The sequence below is a fragment of the Apteryx rowi genome, unplaced genomic scaffold (assembly GCF_003343035.1).
Source record: "Apteryx rowi isolate R43461 unplaced genomic scaffold, aptRow1 scaffold_520, whole genome shotgun sequence".
Lineage (NCBI taxonomy): Eukaryota > Metazoa > Chordata > Aves > Apterygiformes > Apterygidae > Apteryx > Apteryx rowi.
The window spans coordinates 494291-518490 of record NW_020450784.1 but is presented as its reverse complement, the minus strand read 5'-3'; the positions used below and the strand labels follow the sequence as shown (position 1 = coordinate 518490).

The 24200-nt window shown below is 40.8% G+C and overlaps 1 protein-coding gene across 2 annotated transcripts in view; it reads right to left on the bottom strand.

Annotated features, from left to right (window-relative positions):
• Positions 1 to 5011: 5011 nt before the first annotated feature.
• Positions 5012 to 24200, bottom strand: part of CHN2 (chimerin 2) — a 168346-nt gene continuing 149157 nt past the window's right edge. The window contains exons 9-13 of one of the 2 annotated variants that reach the window (XM_026080451.1): positions 21243 to 21416; positions 19330 to 19407; positions 12329 to 12466; positions 10309 to 10414; positions 5012 to 6867 (exon numbers count right to left, since the gene is read on the bottom strand). In XM_026080451.1, the coding sequence (XP_025936236.1) occupies positions 6696 to 6867; positions 10309 to 10414; positions 12329 to 12466; positions 19330 to 19407; positions 21243 to 21416 (668 nt within the window). In that variant the 3' untranslated portion in view covers positions 5012 to 6695. The remainder of the gene's footprint in view (positions 6868 to 10308; positions 10415 to 12328; positions 12467 to 19329; positions 19408 to 21242; positions 21417 to 24200) is intronic. The other variant, XM_026080452.1, reaches the window with a different exon arrangement.

Sequence of the window (24200 nt, the reverse complement as noted above, 5' to 3'; positions counted from 1 at the left end):
ATCCTAACTCACTGGTAACTTCAGCTTCATGAATAAATTTGGCTCAGAACACAGCAGATTCTGAAACTTTACCCTAACAATAGCCATGCCTATAATCAAGGCCCAGAACTTGATCAAAAGAGACGATAAAGCACTGGTGCCTTTCAACAGAGTGTAAGAGCGTTACTGCATACCAGCATGACCCTGATTCTGTAGGCCCTGCAGCAGCCTGCATTAACACACTGCTCCTCAAACTTCCAGTTCCTGAGCACCTACCAGCCCTTACCTTGTATCAAATGAATTAATCTCCACAGCAGAAGAAAACAGAAGAGTGTAGGCCCCTAACAGCAACAGCCCTTTTCTTATGTCTGTATATCCAGCAGCAAACTCAGTTCTTCAACTTTCTGAGTCTTGAATTCTAAACCGTATCTTATCTCTCACCCTCATAATATCTGGAGATAAAACTAAGGACCCGTTCCTACAACAGAACAGAAAAATAAAGACATTTGTGACTGTTGACACCAGTATCCTTCATACCTCTGCAGGTCTTGCAAAAAATTCAGTTCATCCAGATTTAGAATCCTTTACCCAGACAATAATCATACTCCTGATCACACTTAGATAGAGTTGATCATTTCTGATACCTGTGCACTGCAGTTCTTGCAGCTTCAAATCACTGGCCTTTATTGACAGCAGGCTTTATTCCTAATACTGATGGCCCTGCAGCATCCAGTACATCCAGTAACAATACAACTTTTTCAATATTTGGATTCCTAACCTAACCTAGCTCTAACTATTACTGTGTTTTAAACTTGGGGCATACGCTGACAATAATAGCTATGAACACCAGCATCCTTTCTAATGTTCTTGGGCAGCAGTGTATGGTAACAAATTCGGATCTTCATGCCTGTTGGACCACACACATGCACACCTTGTAGCAGAACAGGAAACAAGGCACTTTCAAATACTGGCTGCAGTCCCTTGCCAGCTATGTGGGCCTGCAGCAGCCAGCCACAATCTGTGTTTTTCAAGATCTATAGTTCCAAACCCTAAAGCTAATCCTAACCATCATTCTAACCCTCATCTTAGCAATAACAAATGGCTCATACCTTTGAGAAAAGAGGGAATACTTTGACCACCCTCTCAGCTCCAGCCTTCTTCCCACATCATCAGGCCCTGAAAAACCCTGCAATAATGCAACTTCCCAGCTTCCAGTAATAAGGCTGGTTCCTGACACATTAGATTTCCAAGCATTATTGTAAAATGAACCCTGACAGCATCTCTGCTTATAACCAGCTGCTCATCTCTATGGTAGATTACAAAGCACTGGCCCCACTTGACACGAACTTTCTTCCTAACTGCAGTCCTTACAACATCCAGCAATAAACCAGGTCCTTCAGGCTTTGGACTCCCAAATACTGGTTCTCAGTGTAACATCAGCATAATTATAACCAAAGACCATGCCTTCAAGTGGAAGAGAATATTAGGTGTGGCCCCCTAGTAAGGCTCATAGACTTCCTATACCTGCAGGCCCTAGAGCATTCAGCAACTATCATCTTAGTTCTTCAAAGTTCAGATTTCATAATCTTAACCATAATCTTTACTCAAGGAATTCATCTCTACAGCTTAAAGAGCATAAGATGCATTGAATCCCTCCCTCTTCTTATCTCAATGGGCCCTGTAGTCTCTTCATTACCTTTAGTTAGCTGTAGGGGATATAGCAATATAATTCTGCTTTGATGATCCAGTTTGATGGCATTCTTCCYGGTATATATAAGTGTTTGTGAATTACCTTTCTAGTCAGAGTTTTCATCAATTCCTGTTTATCAGCAGTGGGGTCTGTGGGCAGCAGGATCTTCTTTCTCCCTTTTCTGCAGACCTTGAGTCTGCACTTGTCAATGAAGAATTAAGAAAGAGGCCAGATGGGCACCTACTGCATGTGCCTACTGTACAGGGTGGGAGAGTATGGCATCCAGGGAAAATGCCTTAGCCACTCCAGCTGCTGCCACTTTGGGGAATTTGAACAGCTTGAGAAATGCCCACTTGAGAATGCACTTCTGTGAGGCCTTTCTCCCATCCCCACCTCCTCTTCTGCTCCTTTTCTGACAGCAGGGCGGCACCTCCATCCTGCCTGGCTCTGCTGCCAGCTCCAGCCATTAGCAGAACCAGGGGAGCAGGTGGCTTTTCCCCTATTGGTAAGGTGTGGGCTGGGTCTGGGGGGATGTGATATTGGCAGCAGCTAGCAGGTACACCAGCAGTGGTTGTTGGCTCTCTTCATCTTGCAATAGGAGAGAGGGGGAGAGAGCAGCAGCCTCACTGGGTTAGGAGAATGCTCTCCCTCCAGACGTGTGAGTCTAGGTAGGGCCCTGTGCAAACACAGCTGGTCATCTCAGTGCCTCGTTTGTACAGAACTACATTGTGCCGTGTTTGAGCTTATTGTAAAAGGAAAGACACAATCGCTTCACGTGCTCTGCAAACCCTTCTCTGTACCTACATTCCCTTTCACCTCTTCATGCAACGTGACTTTAAGCCTCCTTTTAGCCCAGATGTTTATTACCACAGGCACTCCCAGAGTCTCTCTGGAGGTCTTAGTAAGACCAGAGTTCTGCCCAATACTATACCCATGATCCCTCTTCCCTTCTCTATCCTAAATTTGGCAGTGATGCACAGCTTGGGTCTTTCCTCAGGCACCTTGTTTCAGAAGAGATCCTAAACCTGATAAAGATTCTTTCCCAGAGCTTCAGGTAAAGTTCCTCTGCAGATCTGTCTCCATTAATCTCAAGTGATGTGGGAGCTCAGAGACTATTGAATGTATAGGAAACTGTTCTCTTTACCTCTTGCTTAGCACTAAAATGAATGTGGTACCAATTCAACCAATTTTGTGCTCTGTTACACCAGTCCTGTAGCTTAAACTGACGTCAGAGAAATCACTCACAGAGAAGTGGAGAAAAGAGCAAGGCTGCCTCCTCTGCAATCATTTTTAAAAAGTTTTCCCAAGGAAACAAATTATATGCACTTATACTCTTTTTCTGTTTTCCTTCTGCAAATTCTTCTCTTTACCCAGTAACTTTTGAATCTTTTGTCAAATTTCAATGATATTTGACAGCGGGAGAGAGATAATTAAGTTTCACGACAACTGGTGTCTTGGTAGAGGAGCCTCAAGTCAATGTCCCAGTTGAGGAAAGCCTTCAACAATTCCTTGTTCAGTTTTGCCTACCAGCTGCCTCTTCAGTACACACATACTTTGGAGCCAGACACAGCATATGCCGTCTCTTTTCCAGCTTGGTATTTACAGGATATGTGGCAGGGGGGCTAAGGAGGGGCCTAGAGGAACTGAGATAAGGAGAACTGAATACTGTGGGCATGAAAGAGACAACACAGCTAGGATTTGCCGTGTGTGGGATACAGTCTGTAGAAAACCAAACTATACTGTTTTTCATGGAACATTTTTTTTCATATAGTTTCATATGGTTGTTACATACAGTTCAAATTATTTAAATCTGCCAGCAATAAGCCTCACAAAGACTACAGGTAAAGAAGGGATTTCAGCTGTTTCATGACACTCATAAAAGTTATTACCTTACAAATCATTACCTTATGTAATGTTTTACTAAGCATGGCTAAGACATTTTTGCTTTATGATAGGGAAGTCCTATGACCCTGGTAGCTCCAAGGACCAGCTGTAACGGGGTACAGAATAGCACCTGCATACCAGAAGATGGGGCTAGCTGAATGGCAGATGTGAAGCATGGGTGGATGCCTGCAGTTCAGTACTACTGCTGAGTCTGCAGCAGACCAGGAAAGGCCTTCTCAAGTACCTGGAGAGGAACAAGGTTCATGCCTCATATTCAGCTGCAGTCAAATGGGCTCAAGCACAGTCAAGTGCAGAGTTTTCACCTGCTTCCAGTGTCACTTCAGGTGCAATGACCTATAGGGGAAGTTATATGAGCTATAGCAGAACCTCAGGGAGCATCTTTCAAATGAATCCTACTCTCTAGCAGTGCATGGAGAGAGATAAGACATAGTATTCCGCTGAATGCTTTGAAGGAAGGAGAAGGAGCTGGTGTAATGCAGTCAGACACATTTTCCTGTGTACTGGTTTGTAGGCTTGCATTTAAGATATATATGCTTTGCCTTTTATATTGGCAGATAGTCTGTTTTACCCACAGAGCTCCACAATCTGATCTCAGAGTTGCTGCTCATACCCAGGTGCAGCTGTGACAGCTACAGTAAGTCTGTCACTGGAGATGAAGTGCGTGCAGCACAAGGCAGTGCTAATGAGCTATGGAGGGGATTAGACCCTTTTACTTCCACAGTAAGTATGCCCACTCTCTACTGGTTACCTGAGACAAATACTGACAATTCATTTGATATTTGTGTTCTAAGATGCAGAATCATGCTCTTTTCTCTGTCAAACAAATTAGAAATTTCCTCCTTCCAAAGACACTTTATATGGATATTTCTGAACATACTATTTTGTACAGTCATTGAACCCTCAGGATGGGACATGTGTTAAAGGCTCCAGACTGTGAGATATGTCAAAGGTGCCAGTTTGCTAATGGTACAGGGAAAGGGAGAAACAGAAGCGCAATGGCATAGACTTACTTGTCTTTCTGCAAAATCAAAAATGGTACTCAAATACAGTTCCTGCCTTAAAAACCAACAAATTACTGAGCTGACTGGAAAAAATGAAGAAAATCATTGTCAGTCAAATGTCTGCATTCAAGGAAGTGTGAAATTGCTATGATAACATCATGTCTTCAAAAGTACAGAATTCATTGGATTGATGTTTTGATTCTTTGCTTGCTTGCAATTTTACACAGAGGTGGTTCAGAGTGATCTCAGTAAAGAAATGTGCTTATAGACTTGGTTGTGGTAGTATGAACATCTAAGCACTATTTTGAAACTGCTGACATTCAGAAAAACTATTTTAAGTTTTCCAAGTAAGAAACTTTCCAGCAATGTCAGGACAGTAGTTAGCAATTGATTTTCTTTTGGCAGTTTGCCATGTGGTCAAAGTGACAGACACCAGAACTCTTTAACACATTTAATGGGATTTTCCTTCCATTTACACTATCAAAAATTACAAAGCATATTTCACTTCACAAAATAAAACCATTTCCAGATCATTTTTATGACAGTATTAAGTAGTACATAACCTACAACAAATAGTCCTGTACAATTCAGGAGGATCTATAGAAGTATTGGGTACTCAGACTATTTAGCATTTGCTCTGCAATCTGGGTTAATCTATCTAGCCCTTAGTTATTTCTCTAGAAGACAACAAATTTACAGTAATACCCTCCACCTCCCTTCATTATCATAGTTACACGTATTTTTCAATTTGAATAGAAACAAGTGCTCCCTGAAATAATTCAGGAAACTGCATCACTAAGTTACCAAGCATATGATTCAAATGATCAAGATGAGGGATTATTATCTTTTTTGTATTGAAAATTGAGTTTGGTAGTAAAGTATGCTGATTTGCTATGCTTGCAGAAACATCTCATGCTGAGAAACAGTTTTAACACTAGGAATAAGTTGCAGTTAGACTATGAACTCTGTAGGTCAATGTTTGTGAGGGGAGAAACATATTAAAATTTGGTAATAATTAAATTTATCAACTCCCACATTTCTTACACATTCTTGTTTTTTTAAAACAAACCATCAGGAAACACATTCAAGAGAAATACCTACATTTTCAGCAGATTTACTGTACGTTTATAAATACAGAAACATGACAAAACATAGCTTGATTTTTACAGAAAAACCAAATCCTTCATAATTAACCCAAAAAAGTGCTAACTTTTCAACAAGGCCAGAAAATATCCAGTGTCCCAGCATCACTTAACTTACATATTACTGTAATCCAAGAAAAATCTGGCATGTGAAACTGATACTTCCACCAGGATTTTTGAAAATTCTCAATACCATATTTGACATGGGAGTAAAAAAAAAGAAGAAAAAAGAGAAAATACTATATGTTTTTAGAAATACCAAATGGCTAAAAGTGTACTATACAATCTTAGAATGCCAGTGCCTAATACAAAGAAAGAAACCTAAAGAAAGTTGGAATACACATAAGAAAAGAATTCTCCTTTAAAACATTTGCAATGAAAGAGGTATGTCAGGATAATACTGCATTAATGGTAATTGTTTTCAATATATCATAGCAAAAATGCAGGAGAGAATTATGTGGAAAATAATCAATGCACCGCATTGGTTTATAGTTCGCTAAAATAAAATGCCATTCTTTYAGCTAGGTAAAGTAAAAATATCTTTATAATATAGGTTCTGTTTCACAATTGACATATATAATTATGTCTTATGGAGAGGGAAAATGTATAGCTGTATACAAGTAACACTGATTAAGTACCTTTTTGCTTCTCTAGCCATATTAAAATATGTTTTGTATTTCTTAATAAGTTAACAATAAAATTGTTTGCAACTTCTCAAAACAAATATACATCTGAGGCAAGGCAAAAGATACAAGGTAAGAGGATTTTTTCTGACCTTTTTTTCCCTTCTACAAAGAGGCATATGTCTATGAGACATAGGCTTTCCCTAAGCATTTTGGCATCTATCTGCAACTTTGCAGAAACTGAAGTGCAGCCAAGGAACTTTTCCTTTATTTTTTAAAAATTGCAAAGAAATGTATTTTTCCTTCAAACTACTTGTTTCAAAATAAATGGCTATGAAGATATGTCTCTGTCTGTCTAAAAGAGAACATCTTCATTTTCTATTAAAATTTGCACAATTAACTTCTGGTACCGCATGTCATTCAGAGTAGCAAGGGTACTGTCCTCTGGAGGTCTCATTAAAGTAGGCCCAAACACTATTCCCAGGTTTTCAGCATTCATAAAATTCTCCTTTTCATGCAAAGTAACCCTAAAATAGAAAGAAAAAAAAAAAGTAAGTAGCTGTTTACTTACCATAAGAAAAGAACATATTGTATCTTTATTCTGTGGCCCTGCTCCATAACAAATATTGCTAGATAATGGCATTTTCAGTAACAATTTTTACTTACACTCAACATAGTAACTATTTCCACAGCAAGCACAATGCAGTTATGGTGGGGCTGTATAGTCCAGTGCCTTTGAACACCCCTCCTGCAACTCTTAAGTGATTTGGCCATGTGGCTCACATTTAAGGTATCAGAATTAGAGGCAATTGCTTTTTTGCATGATCACAGTTTACATTATGATGTATGGAACATTCCCCTACCCTGCAGTCAGACTGCTACAAATGCCATCTATCCTTGACAGAGAACAGAGGTACTTCTAGGAAGGAGCCCAGGCTGTTTTTTCCCCTGACATAGGTCTTGTCATGTAAATACAAGGATAGATGGGCTACAAGGCTGCAGCAAACACAGACTGCCAGGGATTGTCCAAGCTGCAGAGAAGTGGGCCCTTAGGCCTACTGGAAAATGCAAGGTGTGCTCGAGGGTTTGGTCCACATAGGACAGCTTCATCACATTGATGTTGTCCCAGCAGTCCTTTGGCATTTGAGTTCAGTCTTAAGAGTGTTTTTGTACTGTAGTACAGAGACACAGCCACAATCACTTAGTAGGTCATGGTCCCCCATGGACCAGACACTTGCTGTTACTAAGTAGAGCACGGTGAAGTTTGATATCTCCTCCCAGCACAGCTCCTCTGCCAGGGTGGAGCACATCTGGCACTGGAGCCAGCTCTCATGGCAATAGCTAAGATTGCCTCTGGCCATAGCAATTCCCAATTGGACAGCAGTAGGCAGTGGATTTCCTCATGCCATCAGGGGAACACAAATAGACTGAAACTGAATGAGGTAATCTGGTCTTCCTGTGTTTGCAAGGTCCAAGTAAGACTAGGTTTTGCCTCTACTGTTAGCTCTCTTCAAAGAGTGGCTCTATTCTAGGAGAAGCACAGAAAAACACAGTTCTTGCTTGCTTTCAGGAGGACAGAAATCTGCTAATGCCCCCCCTCCCCACTTTCCAGCACATGCACGCTAGCTGGTGCTTTGCAGGGAGAAAAGGCAAATCTGGGCTCTGCCTAGCCCCTGCCACTACCGTGCAAGTAGATGAATAACTTCTCTGCTTTCCTCCTGTGTCTGCGTGCAGCAGCATGCAGCTATGCAATGACACATGCGTCTTACTAGCATGTACTTCACCACATAGGAGACTACTCTTTCTATTATATTTCCTCCAATTTTGAGTAAAAAGTTGTCAGAAAGAATGTTCCTATTTGACTGAAGAAAACTGCTCTGCAAGTTAAACAGCAAACAGTTAATTAACTGACTGACAAGCACATTTTTTATTGCTGATACTATCCTCTGCCAGATTTTCTTGACTAGGCTAGGCTATTCTTTCAATAGAGGAGGAAGAAGGGCAATAAACAGATTCAGGAAAGGAAGTTCTAATGTTTCAAAAGCAATACAAAACTTATTGTTCTTTGATTGAGCTGGATTTAGTGTTCTTCCGCCTGATAAAGAAATATGAAGTGCATATGACAAGAACTCAGTGCAGTTTCTTTTCTATTGAAACACAATACTAGCATAGAGCTGTGATCCTGCAATCTTTACACAAACAGATTCCTTGACATCAGTGCATGTTTTGTTTGCACAGGATCTATGGGGTTGGAGTTGGGACTCTGTGTTTAAACTACAGAACAGCATGTTCTCAACCTAAAGGAACTTTCTCTCTCTCATTCTGATCTCTCTGGCAGAGTGTCTGTAGGACCTGACAGGCACTTGATGCTGAAAACTATAATTTGGAAAAGGAAAGGAAGTCCATTGCTTGACTTGCAGGTACTTGAGACAGAAAGATTAATCAGCTGTTTGGATTTTTTTGTCTCATCAGCAGTTCAGCTCAACGGCTGAGCTGCCTGTACTGCGGTTCATGAAAAAGAAAGAAGGCGAGTAAATTCTTAGCTTTAGAAATTTGCTCTCAGGACATGAAAGTACTGATCCTGTATGTGGGTCCCTGACTTGTCCAAAGTCTGCACAGGTCTTCCTAAAAGCTGATGTGGTACATCTGGAATTGTCCAGGCATGTGTGCTGAAAGGGGTGGGTGCTTACACATCTCATTTCTGCAGAGTCCAAAGAAGCTCCTGCATGCCCAGGTAATGTCTCATCAAAAGAAAAAATTACTCAGGCTAATGACCTGAGCCAATTCAAAATGGGAAGTCTCTGCATAATGAGAACCTGATTAAGCATGAAGTGCATTTCACAGAAGCTCTCTAATGCAGTTTTATGTGAGTTGAAGTCCTTTTTTTTCAGGTCAGTATTAATAATGAAGATCTGTCTCAAGAACAGAAAACACCCCATTTGCAGCCAAGTAGTTACAAGTAGTGGTACAGCCAAGAAGGATGATCAAAGATTTGCTGTGACAAAGGCAAACAGTTTTGTTTCTGCCTTACCCCCTTTTTTGTTGTTTCCAAGTATCCCATAAACTTTAATGAGAGAAAAGGCACATCCCTCAGGCAATATATGCTTAAATGAAGAGCTGCTTTAAAATGACAGTGTTAGTCTTTACTCAGCTTCAATATTCAAAAACTTACAAGCAAGACTTTATGAGGCATCTAGGTGCCCAAAATAGCAAAGTAGCATTAGCATGATTTTGAAAAACATTTTAGCTTGAAATTGGTGGGTGAGGCATCTTATCCCTCCTTGGTACACTTCATAATTTGCCTTGGTATCTAGCTAAAAGCTTTGAAAATATGGCACTAAATTCCCAAGTCACTTTCAAAATGGAATTTAAGCACTTCTGCAAATTTTATATTCCTTATGACCAAAGAAGTTTTGGAAAGTGAGTAAGGCAGAGTGTGTTTAAAACTGAAAGAAATATGAAATAACTGTTAAGTGTGCCTGTATAGCTATTTACTAGTAGTATAAAAATAGGCCCTGCTTGATTCTTGGCTTAACTGTGATGTGAGCAAAAAACTAGTAAGAGGCAGTTCTTTCCTTTTAGGGTTATAGTTCAGGAGGACAAATCAGGAGGTAAGGGGAGTCAGAAGCAAAGCATGATCAAATGACTTGCCACAGCACATCTAGCACATCTCTAAAGTAACTATCATTCTGGTATTTTTCAGATATTATCTACCTCAGAGAGATGTGACAAATCTGAATTAACTCTTCAAAGACTTGCAGTGATTTGCTGACAGAAGGAGCTATGTTATATATGTGCACAGTTTATATGCATTTACACAAACACAGCTTGTCTGTTTATTTGTAACATAATTGCTTTAGTGGCAGTGCCCTAACGGAGGCTTTATTGGTACTTTCTGCAACATCTCTCTTTCAAGGCAGAAAACTTGTAAACTCTCCAAGTATTATCCTGCATGCCAATTAACTCACTTTTTGAGATGAATCATTAGGTATCTAAGTGTCTCATAGTGAGCAGCAGGGAGTAACATCAACACTTCATGGACTGCTTCTAGTCGTTCATCAGGATTGGAGATTTCTATAAGACAACAAACAACTAATGTTAATATRGCTTTCCATTTGTAAACAGGCAATAAATTCAGGAAGCTAAGTTATTATTATGGAGTCATTTACAAGCCGTTGACTGTGCTTGTAGGGCTAAATATCAAACTCATAAATAGGGAGCTTATCAGCAACCTTCGCAGCCTCAAAAAATGATCTTACAAAGAAATCAGCAACAAAGACCACCCCATAGTCTACCAATATGGTCTGTATATCTATCTACAGGTCAGTGTATCTACAGTAGCTGAGCTTCATAATTGCTTCATAATACTCTGTCTGGAACTGATTCTTTAAAAACTTAGATAAGATTACCTATCATAGCCTTCAAAAGGAGATGGGAATGTGGACATATGCTTCAGAGACTCTGCTTGAATATACTGAGCTATGCTAAAGTTTTGCTAGAGACACTGAAATGATGTAACATTACATAAGCAAAGAAAGATGTCTGAACATATTTAAATACACAGGTATCAGTGATCTGAGATCATCGATGCTCATTTAAGACTGTTTGTCAGTCTCTCTGAAAATTTGAGCAGGATTTACATGTATTTTACATGAAAAATATAGATTCCTAGGCTGTGAGCTGAGTCAGAGTTGTATCTGTTGCATGACTTTTCATAAAAAAGGCACCAAGTGTTTGAATTAGAAGATTAAAAATCTTTATGTTCTGCTTTTAAAGGTTGGTAGATTGACATGATAGGAATTGCTTTCTCTAAGCTTGTTATTTGTAAGACTAGTGACAAGCAAGAACAATTTCTCTGCCACAAGAGGAACACGGGAGTGCAAGAGAGAGGCATCTGTGCTTGCCAGGGGAGTGCGAGGTGGGGTAAGCCAGAAGGGAAGGTGAGCCAGCATAGTCACACACAACACTGCTCCTGTTGACTACTGATGTGCCGTATGCCATTTCAAAAGCTCTAAGGACACTTTTTAAAGAAGAAAGCATGCTACTTCTTAGAGATCTCAGATCTTTGAAATCTTTGCTGATCATTTTGATGCAATTCTATCTGCTGAGTTTTCATTAGTGACTATCATACTGTGGAAAGCTGTGCCCTGGAGAGTAGAATCTGAGGTAAATCTTATCTCTCACTCTCTGCCAGCATCATGTTAGAACCAGAGCAATGAATGCTGCTGCCCTCTTCCCTCCCTGACAGTGTGCACCCATCGCCTGCTGGCTCTGTGGGGGGTCAGTGCATGCTGCTTCCTATCTGAACATGGGTTAGATGCTGTAGGATCTAGTGAATGGGGGATGCACCCAAACTGTGGGGCAGGTGTGCTTTGTGGGGTGCCTCATGGCTCTGATCCGTGCCTGACTGAAGATGGGGACCTGCTGGAGAACAGTGCAGCTCTAGTGCCCAGGCTATGGGAGGTGGAGGGAAGGTTGCACACCAGTGGGGAAACGGGAAGCACTCGCAAGGCCCAAGTGCTGACAGAGCTCACTGATCGTGCAGGCTCGTACGTCCCCGGCAGCCAGCACTGCGGCGGTCATGCCAGCCCTGGCACCCTCCCAGTGCCACGTTCAGTCCTTGCAATGGCATTAGACATTCTGCCTCTTTGTGTAGAATTTGGGTAGGTCAGAACAAAAGAGCAAACACTTCCGTTTAAAGACCGAGCCCAGGGCAAGGTGTAGCTTCACTGGCTGATATCGAAATCACACTTTCTGAAACTAGTGAGTTATTTTTATGCTATACATTTATTTGTATCTTTTTACCTGTAGGTTGTCCCTGCTGCATCAACAGTCAGGCAAGTTTCACGTGAGAGAAGTACAGGGCAGAGAAGTAATGAACAGAACAACGTCCTTGTTTCCAGTTTGTTGGCTTTTTCTTTAATGTAAGCATCTTTATAGATGGGAAATGTAATTAAAGAGCAGTGCAAATYGCTATGCAATACTTACTTGCTGCCTCTATGAACTTGGAATAGGTGTCATAGGTGATCACAGGAATTGGTAAGTCTCTGAAGTATAGCTTCAGTGCTCCAGCAATAATGTTTATGTCTGGATAGATACTGGCAGAAATATCAGCCTTGTCACCATCTAGAAGAGGAGAAAGAAATCGTTTTGAAAACAGTCTAATTCTGACTGATGCAAGGCTAGGCTTCTAATTCAGATTTACTGTGTCCAGTCTGACATGAAAAAAACAAACTGAAAGCATTTAGAAAGCTTAAGGGATAATATATTGCTGAAAACTCTTCAGTATATGAATGAGGAATGGTAATTTCCTTATCATTTAGTAAATAATTTATTTGCTCACATCTTTTGGATAAGCTGGTGATTACATCAACAAGATCTACAGTGCGCCATCTCACATACGATGAATTAGTGTTGAATGCAGAAGTCATGTTGAATAATATATTTGTTGAATTTGGCCCATTTATTAGATGTTGAAAATAAACTATTAATACCTTGCTTTGATGTTGTATTTTTTATCCACAGATCTCACGATGCAAAGGAATATGAATCACTGTTTTTATTTTGATTTGGGAAGCAGAGGCACAGAGAAATAACACTACTTTCCAACATCCCTCAGGAGACCAGAAGCAAAATTCAGAGTAGACACCAGCTCTTATAAGTCCTGCACCAATCTCTTCATGGTGATTAGTCCCAAGGCCTTTTTATTATTTGGATGTTCCTCTAATGTCTTCCTATTTTAATTACTTGTTTACAGTAAAGATTTGAATTTAAACAGAAGTGCTATGGCATTTAGCTACACAAATTATTCTGAAATGTGGATCATAATTTCAGTTAAATGAATATGGATAGCTGCAATGGATGAATGGCCAAATAAATTAATTATGCAACCAAAATGACATATATTTTGTTTGCCATATATTGTAATACAGTAAGTTAAAACTCCTTTACAGAGCATTCTAAATCAATCACATGAGTCTGAAATTTACAATTGATGTTAATAAGTCCCTGGCTTTAAAGAAGTGAAATTACAATAACTACCAGCAAGACTGAATTAAAATGATTTTTCAAGTTTAAATGACTATTTCCATTCTATTCTATCTTGTACCTTGATAGGCACATTTTTTTCTCCAGTCTGAGAAACTCTGCTGTCCTCCCCTGCTCTAAGGCAGAGTGCCTGTCCCCTCTCTGGGGCTGCCCCTTTACAATCTGCCATTAGAAAGACAAGGTAAGGGCACTGGTCAAGCAGGGCCTGGGGCTGCTTGGCTTTAATTCCCAGCTTTTCCTCAGACTTCTTTGAGACCAATTATACTCTTTAGCTCCCATTCCTCACTTGTAAAGTGAAGATAACAGAACTCCCCTCACAGTAGGCAGTGAAGATAAAGACATAAAGAACTCCGGACAATGTGATAATTGGGCCATGCAAGGTTAGGCTTACTTGAGTGATGGACATGAGTTTGCTTGTATGTGCCAGGAGGTACAAGCATGAACTTGGCCTGCTACCACTGAGGCGCCGACATGCTGTAAATCCACTGCTTTGCTTGTCTCACAATAACTAGTGCTTGTAGACAAGCCCTGATATAGACAGATGAGTGGGTGTGCTTGATGCACTGCTTCCAAGATGGTGATAAAGGCTTTCACAGCAGAGTAGAACAGTTTATATTGATTGTAGACATTTTATACAAACCTATGGCATTAATCTTGAAGGGATATGTCCTGTCCAATGTACACACATAATTCTCATTAAGACTAATAGTGCTACATGTTCTCATCAAAAGGAGATTATGTGCTTAAGTGTTTAAAACAAGCAGCCTTTCTTGATGCAGCTGAGCAGTTTGAATACATCCATCAGCACTGAATTTAATACAGCATCAATAACCCCTAGGAGAATGTTTACACTGTTCCAATCTTTTGTTTAATCCACACGTTCCAGGCTCGGTAGCATGAGTGGTGTTATAAAGCGTTGTGTAGAGAGCTCTATTTAATTGATGGACACTGTGCACTCAAAATGCTCCACTGAAAACAGATACCTTCAAGGAGACAGCAGCTGCATCAGAACAGATATAGTAAAGGAGAAGGTTGCATCTATTATCCAGGTCACCAGTACACTAAATGGAAGTGTTATTTATTTAGTACTTTTACAAAGCAGCACAGCACGCTTCCTTAAAGGGGCACTTCAGCTACAGGAAATGTACTTCAAACATACCTCTTTTTTATCTGTTTGCTTACTGCAGGAAAAACACATTAATTCCTGAGTCAAAGATTTTTCTCTTCACTTCAGAGACAAATATAGATCCACTGGAAACACACTGACAATTTTTTTACAGTGAGCACAATGATACGTCTGTTACAGTATTTCTATACTTCTGCAGTAGGTATGTAGGGGAAGGGGGGGAGTTCCTTTCCACTGGTAGATTTTGGATTGTCTTTTTTTTCTTTGAATTTTAGCCACTGAAGGCCCTTTGGCAGGCTACACTTATTTCTTGTCCTCCCCAAATTCCTGGATTTGTATTTTGTTCAAACACACTTAAAATTCAGAGCACTAAGAAGGAAAAACTAATTAATTGCAGGCAAAGTCACGATGTATTTTACATCTGCACTAACACACTGTATGAACTACATATATTTTATATGGTATTCCCACAACTATCTTTTTAACTCTTCAGTACAATAACTTTCCACAGATTGTATTTAGCACTTTCAATATTAATGCAGTGGCTATGTGTTAATGCAATCTTTCTTATACTAGGGTACAAACATTTAGTTCATTTAAGCTTTATTAACTTAATTCTCCCCCCCCAAACCTGTCATTCCTCTTTTCCTGTTACTTTGACTCTCTCAACATATTTTATTGCGTTATGTTGAAGTATGGATATCTCAAGTCAAGGAAAGTCTAATTTCTGTTCTGTAAAGGTTTCACCTGACTTTGGAAGCCAGGTAAATAGATAAAGAGTTTAGACAAGGAAATGGAGTAAGTATTGTGTTCTTAAAACCTCAGCTATGTCCTCTGAATACTGAATTACACTTAAGTTACTTGTTCCTTAATGCTCTGTTTTTATTGCACAACTTTCCTCAAGCTAATGTGCTTCTTTGTAGTTTTTCTTGGTTTTGGAATTGAACAAGTTTCCAGGTACACTGGCACAAGAGTGCGAGTCTGAGTTAGGATGCCTCTAAGTACTCATATGTAATATCTAACAGCACAATATTTTTAGCAAGTGTATAGTACCAGCCAGCCATTGAACAACAAGGGGAAGGGCAGCAGGCGTTTATGACAGTGGCAGCTCTGTGGATAACCTGCACAATAAGCGTTGCATCGCTGTCAGAAGGCCACAGCTCAACAATGCTCACAGAGAGCAACTGTTGTTCTACAGCACCAACATTCACAAGATTAAATAAATCCACATTATTCCTCTCATTCTCATTATAAAAATCACTAAAATGGAACATTGTCAGTGTGTCAGAGAGCCCAACTCTCATTTACAGTAGGGCCATTTACACCCCGTTGGCTTTGGAAGGGAGCCTTCCTTTAAACAAGATGAGGGCCAGCTTCTCCCAGTTTTAATAGTAAGTGTCACAGCTTTATTGGACCAAAACAACGTACCATAGGATACCATTCTTGTCCTGAGATGTTAACTTTCCAACCTGTTTGCTCCTCTGTTCTCATTCTAATTCTTGGAAGGCACAAGAGAGTGTCTCTGCGACAGAGCCAGGACGACGAGTCCCGGGCAGGCTGACTTCTGTGCATTGTCCCCCTTCAGCTGCAAATGAAATCAGGCGGAGGGGTAGCGCGCGGCCGTCAGCCCCGGGCACCTGGTCTCTGCATTACGCTGCCTCTGTCTCCCGCGGCTTGATGAAGAGGTTGTGAAACTGGAAAGCCTTCCAGTGTTATTTGAAGTATGTGTCCTATGTATTAAAATGGAGGGACTCCTTGCTTGTTTATTTTCAAAACCATCTATTAAGAGCTGTATTTCCAGAGATGTGAAAACATACTAGTACTGTAGCCAGGTGCACTGGGACTGACTTAGAAGTAAAACCAGCAAGTACTTCACCACTACAGGCACCATGCCACAAAATCCTCTTTGTAAACTGCTCAACCTCCATTTTAAAACTATTTTTTTTCCCTACTCTGATTAGAAGGTTGTTTCAGAATGCTGTTATTCAAATGGTTAGAAAATGGTCTTTACATTGTCCAACTAAATTTATCTGTGGCCAGGGTATATCCTCTGCTATTGTGATAAGATTATCCGTTAGATTAAACAGTTCCCTTCTCTGGGTCCGTACCCCAACTCTCCACCTTTGCTTTGACGGCTAAATATTCCAAGCTCTTTTAAAACACATTTACCTTCTGCTATACAGCACGCTCCAGAGATGTCTGAGACAGTGGCATGACCACAGATAAGGTTGTTTCTGTTGCAAGACCTGTTAAATGGAATTTTCCATTTCATATTTCAGGCACAATCTTTATCTTACAGAAAATCTTCATTTTTGCCAAACATACATTAATCTCCTGTAGTGAATGTGGAAGCAACAGGTCTGGAAAACGCTCACGAATTTCACCTTCTGGGCAGAGAAGGCAACTGGAGCAAAAAGCTTGCGGGCGTTGCTGGAGGGCAGACGGTCACGGCCGGCCGCCTGCTCCCAGCTCTGCTGCCGAGGCTGGGGCTGCGGGCTGCACCCGTCCTTGGGACCTTGCCTTCCTCGCCCCTGTGGCTCCGGGGTGAAGCAGGGGTAGCGCAGAGGAGGCAGCGTCCCAGCTGCGGGGCTGGCGAGCAGAAGGCAGCCCGGGGTCTCTGCCTTGCAAACCAGGATCCGGCGGGCGAGCAAGCCCGGAGCTGTCAGGTGGGAAGCGTCCTGCCAATTCACCGCTCTGCCAGCTGACCACCACCTCCTCGTCATGCAGCCCCCAAGTCAGAACAAAAAAAAAATCCATCTTGGTTTTCTTTAAATCCCTTCCTGCAAAAAATACTGGTCTGCATTTTCCATCTCAGGATGGGGAGAAAACGTTTTCGAAACGGGAAAGCGCAGCTCACAGCTTTTAGGCTCAGCAACAGTCTGGCCACACGTTCTTAGAACAGGTTTTCATTCACTCTTCCAGGGCTTTTAGCATTATTCATGGCAACGGTTTTTCTTTCCTTTCACATCCCTTTGCCCTCATGGGATTGTCCAAGAAAATGAAGATACAGCTTTTTATTAATTTACGCCCAGTAATGAACTTATCCCCATAGCCAGTGTATACCTGGGTATACAAATGCAGTTCTTGCTTTCTCTGCTTCCATGTTTATCCACACTTTTTTCCCTTTGGAAATCCAGTACTGTCAGTGACTTTATTCTTCCTCTTACAAGATACTGCTTTCTTTGCCAGTAAACTACACGTTCTTCCTTGCTGTGGGTCTCATTCAAGTGTTTATTGCCACCAGCTTGATGACATGAGCGCAGGCAATAATAACAGAATATTCTGTTTACAAAACTAAACTGGCTCCAATGCTTAGAAGCATTTACAAAGCAACTACAACTGCAATAGTATTCAAGTCATGTGCTTGGTTATAAATTTCCAGCTGCCTTCTCCAAACTCTTCCCCCTTCACTCCATGCTCCTGCTTCTCAGTTTCACTCAGGTTAGGACACTTGGTGGRGGAGAGAGTTAATCCCCGCAGCAAAAGGGTTTGTCAGCCCAGACCTAGCTGGAGGAGCAGCGCGGGACCTATGGGGACTCTGCGATCCTCTCCGTGGCACTGCTTGCAGTGGTACATGTACAGTAAATGTCATCCTAGGAGAGCAGCCATATCCTTTTGCATCTCTTTTATCCAAATCATGGCTGCCTCCAGCCCTGATTTGTGTGTGTGTGTACGTTCACAACTGCAGCGTCCAACACCATTTTAAGATATGCAGCATTTTTCAAAGGTTGTCTCATTTTTTGATGAAAACAGTCACTTAAGGAATTCCTACCGCCACAGCTGGATTTTCTTTGCCAAGGAGAGCTGCATGGCAAGCTGTCTCCAGAGAATAACTGTCCAGGCACAGTAAGTGTAGCATGTGTTAGGGCCCCAAGGGCCCCAGAGACCTTTGCAGCCCAGCCCGGAGCCATCAGTCCCTGCCCTGCGATGCCGCAGTGCTGCTGCGCTCCAGCCCCACCACGGGCCCCCCCAACCCGGACCCACATCTATATGATGATGCAATCTTTCTCCTAACATGGCAGATGTTATACTTGAAAAAATGAAGTAGGAGGGAAGACACTATTTATGGGAAAAGAGATGAATATTGACATATCTTCTTAAATGTTGCCCCTGAAAAAGTGTTACCTGTTCATGAAGGCCCTGCTCTGCAGCACTTACATATATACTTAAAATTAGTCATGTATGCAAAGACCGCTTGCATGACCAGAACTAAGGCAATCAGCCAAATTAATTCAGAAGGGCTACCAGGATGGTAATGACGACTAACAGGCAGTGTATTAATTATTACAGTTTTGCAATATGCTGTGCAGTTAATCCACCTAAGGCTCCTCTGGTCTCTTGTGCAGACATGAAATGGCCATGGGGTGGGCAGTGCTGAGAGCAAGGCCACGTGCGGACCGAGTCCCAGGTTGGAGTTCCTGGTTCTTAAGCTCATAAACAGATCCTCATTATAAAACACTGAGTCTGCTAAATAGGACTAAGAACTTTTCCCTGGTCCTATCTAGGCTCACACTTGAACTAGGGACCCGGACTGTGTTGCTGGATTGAGCAATCACCCAGTCACCCGAGCTTAGCTTCTCTGCCCAGCTTTAGTTCTTGAGTATTTAATTATTCCTTCTAACTAAGAAATATAATTTTCTTCTTATGAAAAGTACTGCAGATCTATTTAAAAAAACAGAAAAGACAGGCTGCTTTCTGTATTTCTGCTTATATACCAGCTGCATTATCATGGTACCTAATGYAAATATGAAAATAACTGAAACGTCCTAAACTGAAAGCTTTGATAAAAAATTGTAAAAATTTAAAAAAGTTATACCTCGATCAAAGGCCATTTTCACATCTTCAATGTGCTCAGTGAAGCCTGAAACTCTGTAGAGACCCTCAGACTTCAAACCTGAAATATAAAATTCTTGGTTAACTTTGTTTTAACAACCAACAAATATTTAGGCTTAAAAACAACAAAGCTAAAGTAAATGTAGGTCTAATAACTGTAGCAAAAATACTAATGGCAATGTTAAACTTCAAAGCATTTGAGGAAGAATCAAGGTAATTTAAAATTGTTTTCTAAAGAATTAAAGAATTTAAAAGTTTGTATTTTCTGATTTTGTTAGGAACATAATAGATAATATTAGAGGAAAATAATGCAATTTGCTAATGCTGAGGCATGTAATATTATCATGAAATATTCATTTTATCTGGGAGATTTTTCTGGATTTATATACAGTTAGTAAAGCTTTAAAGGTCTTCTTACTGGTTGCTTAATGATAAATAGCAATGCAAACAATACTGCCTTCCCCTATGATCCCATTTGTTCCCAGGTTTGCTGTCACCCTTTAGTTACACACAAGGCATGCATGTGACAGAGGCTGTTCTCCCCGTCATTACAACCCTTCCATTGCTCTTGCACCGCTAGAGAGCTGCTCACTGGCACAACACTCCACCTTTTTCCATGCCCACGGGAAAGGGTGGCCGGCAGAGTAGGCCGTTCGCCGAACACAGTCAGGCAGATGTCACTTGTTTTAATCCCAGAGCTCCTTGTTGTGACCATGCACCATGCTAACCTACATCCGATACACTTTGTTTTCTTAACAACAAAATCAGCATTTTAAAATAAAATGAATAGCTCTACAGCAATTAAAGAAAGTGAGAGATGTTGAGAAGACAGACAGTGGGCAGATTTCTCTTAACCAATAAATGCACAAGTATTTATATCTCAAATGCAGCGTAGCTTCCTGCTGTTTCATCTGACTCAGTAAAGCTCTTTTGTCTTAGACCCAACTATTCTTTCTATTTGTCCCTGCAGTGATGATATAATCCTGGTAGAGATTTACGGAGCAGTGCAGGGGATTTAACTATAAATCTTTGATCCATTTCAGTAGATGAAGTGTGGCTTGGAAATCCCTATGGCTAGTATCAATGTGTTGCCATGCAGATTACTGCGATGCCATGAACTCAACATTATGAGATTTCTGTGCTAAAGCTATAACTGACCGGGAAATTTGGCTTTTTGGGTAACATGACATACACATTTGCTACCAAAAGCAAAAATACATGATCTGATTGTTCTGTTGCAGGGGAGATGGTATTTCTTCAGTCTGGCATGCCTCTCTGTGCAGCAAAACCTGTCACCAGCTGGAGTTTTGGCTGTGACATGCCGTCTGAGCCACGGCACCCATCAGTCAATAGCGGAGTGTCATGTGAAGGGTGCTGCCCTGAGCAGCTTGCAATGTAGCGCAAAATGCCACAGTCTGCGACCTCATTTGGCTCAGTAATTTCCATTCACTTGTGTTTGCTTTCCCATGATGCCCTGAAAGGTTATTAACAACAGGTTTGGTTTAAACTGATTACTCTGAAATTAGAAGTGTCCCTAGGTATGCTAAAAGAAAATAAAAGTAATGAAAAAAGACACATAAACATGAAATTAAAGTTCACTTTAAAGTTCACCCCTTTCAAAAGTGTAACATAATACATGTTTTGACATGTTTTTCAAGAAGCATTCCAGTAAATTGCATTATGAAATGTCACGATTTAATTTTACTAGCTGATGCAAAGCAATGCATCACCTCCACTAAAAAAACCCTTCTCTCATCCTGTCTTCAGTGTACATGAACATACTATTTTGTCCTACCTTAGCCTGTAATTCAACTCGTTTTTATTTTATTGTGTCCGCTGCTTTTCAAAGCATAACACACTGCTTTAGCCAAATGACAGTTTCAAACTCTTACAAACCTCTCGCTTCAATCTCTCGGATGCAAGAATCCACAACCATCGGCCTCTGGGTGTTGTGGGCTTTCACTAGTGTGGTCAGGTCACAACAGTAGACTCGCTTTATCCTCTTGAGGTCCGGCTGACAGTCGTTGGGCACGTATTTGGAGCACTGCTTATGTACGTTCAACCCACAGTCTGCAAGCAAAGTTTGCCAGGTTAACTAATTAATACTAATTCCGAGAGTTTTTCTTCTAACCATTTATTTCTTTAGCCCACACCAAGCAAGAGGCATAACTTTCCCATCACTCAGCAAAGCTAGAATAAATAAGATGTTTCATGTCACTCTCTAGTGACTTTGATGGCCTCTCAATATATAAGATTGGTAGGATTTGGTGACATTCAGTTCACTGTGCTGCTGAATTACTGAAGAGGAAAAAGACAAGAACAGAAATCTCTTTTAAAAAGTTATGGGCAGAAGTGAACTCCAGCATAATTGCTTAAAAAGCTATAAAAGCTGTGAATGTTCTTCCCCCACCTCTGGCCTGATGGTTACAGTTGCTGCACAGCTGCAGATGCCTGGGTCAGCTCACAGTCAGACGCTTAGCTCTAGGTGTTGCTTTTGATAGGGCAGGACTTAACTTCTGGGCATTTTAGCTTAGCTTTTTATAAAATTAGTACATTAATGACTGTCTTCTGCAGGCCAGCTTGTGGCTTAGCACTGCTAAAGGACTGAGGACCTAAAATTCACCTCAGCACTTAAATTCTCTCTCTGCTTGAGCCGGTGTGCTGCCCTTCCCCTTCTGCGTTCCTGCAGTGCCGCGTTTTGGCATGGGCGGCTAAGCGGTCACAACCTYGCCATCCCGATCTCGTCACTTCACTGGTGACTAAGGTGACCCCAGTGTTTAGTCTGTAAGTCAGCTGAAGCATATAAAATGCCGTGAAAGGCATGATGTAAACAAAAGTGATTCAGACTGCAAATTGCTCTCGGTGTCTTATTCCAGAGTCAGACTTTCCTCTTGGTTACACTGGTAGGTTTCTATTAACTTAAACATCACTGCTTGATCTCCACAAATTGAGTTTTTCTAATGGCTTCAAAAGTTCAGCCAAATAAATTTATAAGCCTCAGGAAAGCAAACACCAACCTCGTGAGTAACACTGGCTCCCAGAAATGTGATTGCTATTTTAATGCTTTCCCATAGTCATGCCTGTCACCGACAGTACCTTTTGGGTAACTTAACATTTCTAGTATCACCACTACTAAGTTACGGCTTTTTCATGTAGATTTACAGCCTGAGCCATTCAAAACATAAACACGTCTCTATTACTTGCAAAACATTTCAGTAACATTCTCTATAAAATACTAATCAAGCAAAAGCTTATCGTCACTACAAACACACCTACATGTTTAATAAAATTGGGGGGTTTTGTGTGTTTCTTCATGCAGTAATTACTGGATAATACATTATTGTTCTGTGAAATCTAAACAAATGTGAGCAGCTGCAGTTAGGATCCTCCCTGCATTGTTTTCAGTGCTCTTTTCCAAGCATGTGAAGTTAAATCCAAATGCATCTGTCTACTTAGAGTTAAATGTTAGTAATTTAATAAGAGGGAGTATTATGTTTCATACTAAATAAATAYGCCTTTTTATAAGTTTAATATTTTATGTATGTGAACAAATACAGCTCTATGTACTAGTGATGGCCAGTTCCTGCACGGATCAGTTTTTGATCTTGTGTTTAAGATCAAATAGCTTAAAAACCAAACAGTTACTCCTTTTCTTTTTTTTTTACTTTCTTTTCATACTCTTTGTTTTATCATTATTCATCTACAGGCAGAAAAGACGTCACAGTAACTGTGACTGCACTTTCAAATACTTTAAATTTCTGAAAGGTATTTTGATTCTTCAAACTGCTGTCTAAATTTTATGTAATAGTCACCTCCTCTACCCTGGAAAGGCAGATGTTGGGGTTAAACATGTTAGGTGCCAATCTGAGTTCAGGAACATCCAGAAGTTAGGGCAGGGAAAGGTAAGACAGCAACATATTCAGTTGAAAAATGAAAGAAAAGAATGAAGTTATGAAACCCCATTTGCAAGGCACCAAATCCAATTTCAGTTCCTGAATCAAAAAGATCATGAGGTAATGATTATTGCATTTTTGTAAGATGATTCTTTTTCACACGAGAACAAACAAATTTAAAATAATTAAAAAGCCATTAAAATGCTAATACAGTTCAGAGGCACCAGAGAACGAATCCTTCTGGGACAATGAAGGTCATTATTTTTTGCTTTCCCTCGAGGTAGGATATTTAAGGCTTGCAGCAACACACAGTATTTTTACTGGAAACAGGTGACAGGTTTTTTTGCAGACAAGGGCACTTTTCAACAGTTGGTGGCAAAAAGATGAGCTATGAAGCCTAGTTGCTGGCTGGCATTTCCAGGGGACAACCTGAAGACACAATAAAGAACACAAGAAGAATTCATGATCTATAGCCCAGGCATGGGCATGACCAAGGTACCACCAGAAGGATGTCACCTTCAGTGAACAAGGGCTGATGGCTTCATTTCTAAACCAGCCGAGGCAGGAAAATAAGCAGGACAACATTTCTAAATGCTGTGTTTGGAAAGCTACGGTCAATTTTCCCAAAGAAAGGGCAGTCCAGCTTCTTTTCCAGTAGATTTTGTGTATTTGTGTAAACTCAGGCACTCCAGTATGGCAAGTGGGAAAGCCTGCCGTCCCATTTGTGTTAGGTTTTCACGTTTGGAAAGCAAGAAGATCTTTACCTGCTCTATCAGAGATGCTCTCCTTGGCTAACAGCAGGCCTGGCCTGCAGGTGCTGCATACATACCATTTCTTTTTAAAACTCTGCATATGTAATAGGCTGTACTTCCCAGGACTGGGCAAAACCGCAGCGCTCCAATTCACGCAGGAGGATTTCTTGCCACGTTTTGTAAAGTAATCCCCATGCCTCCCGCCTGCA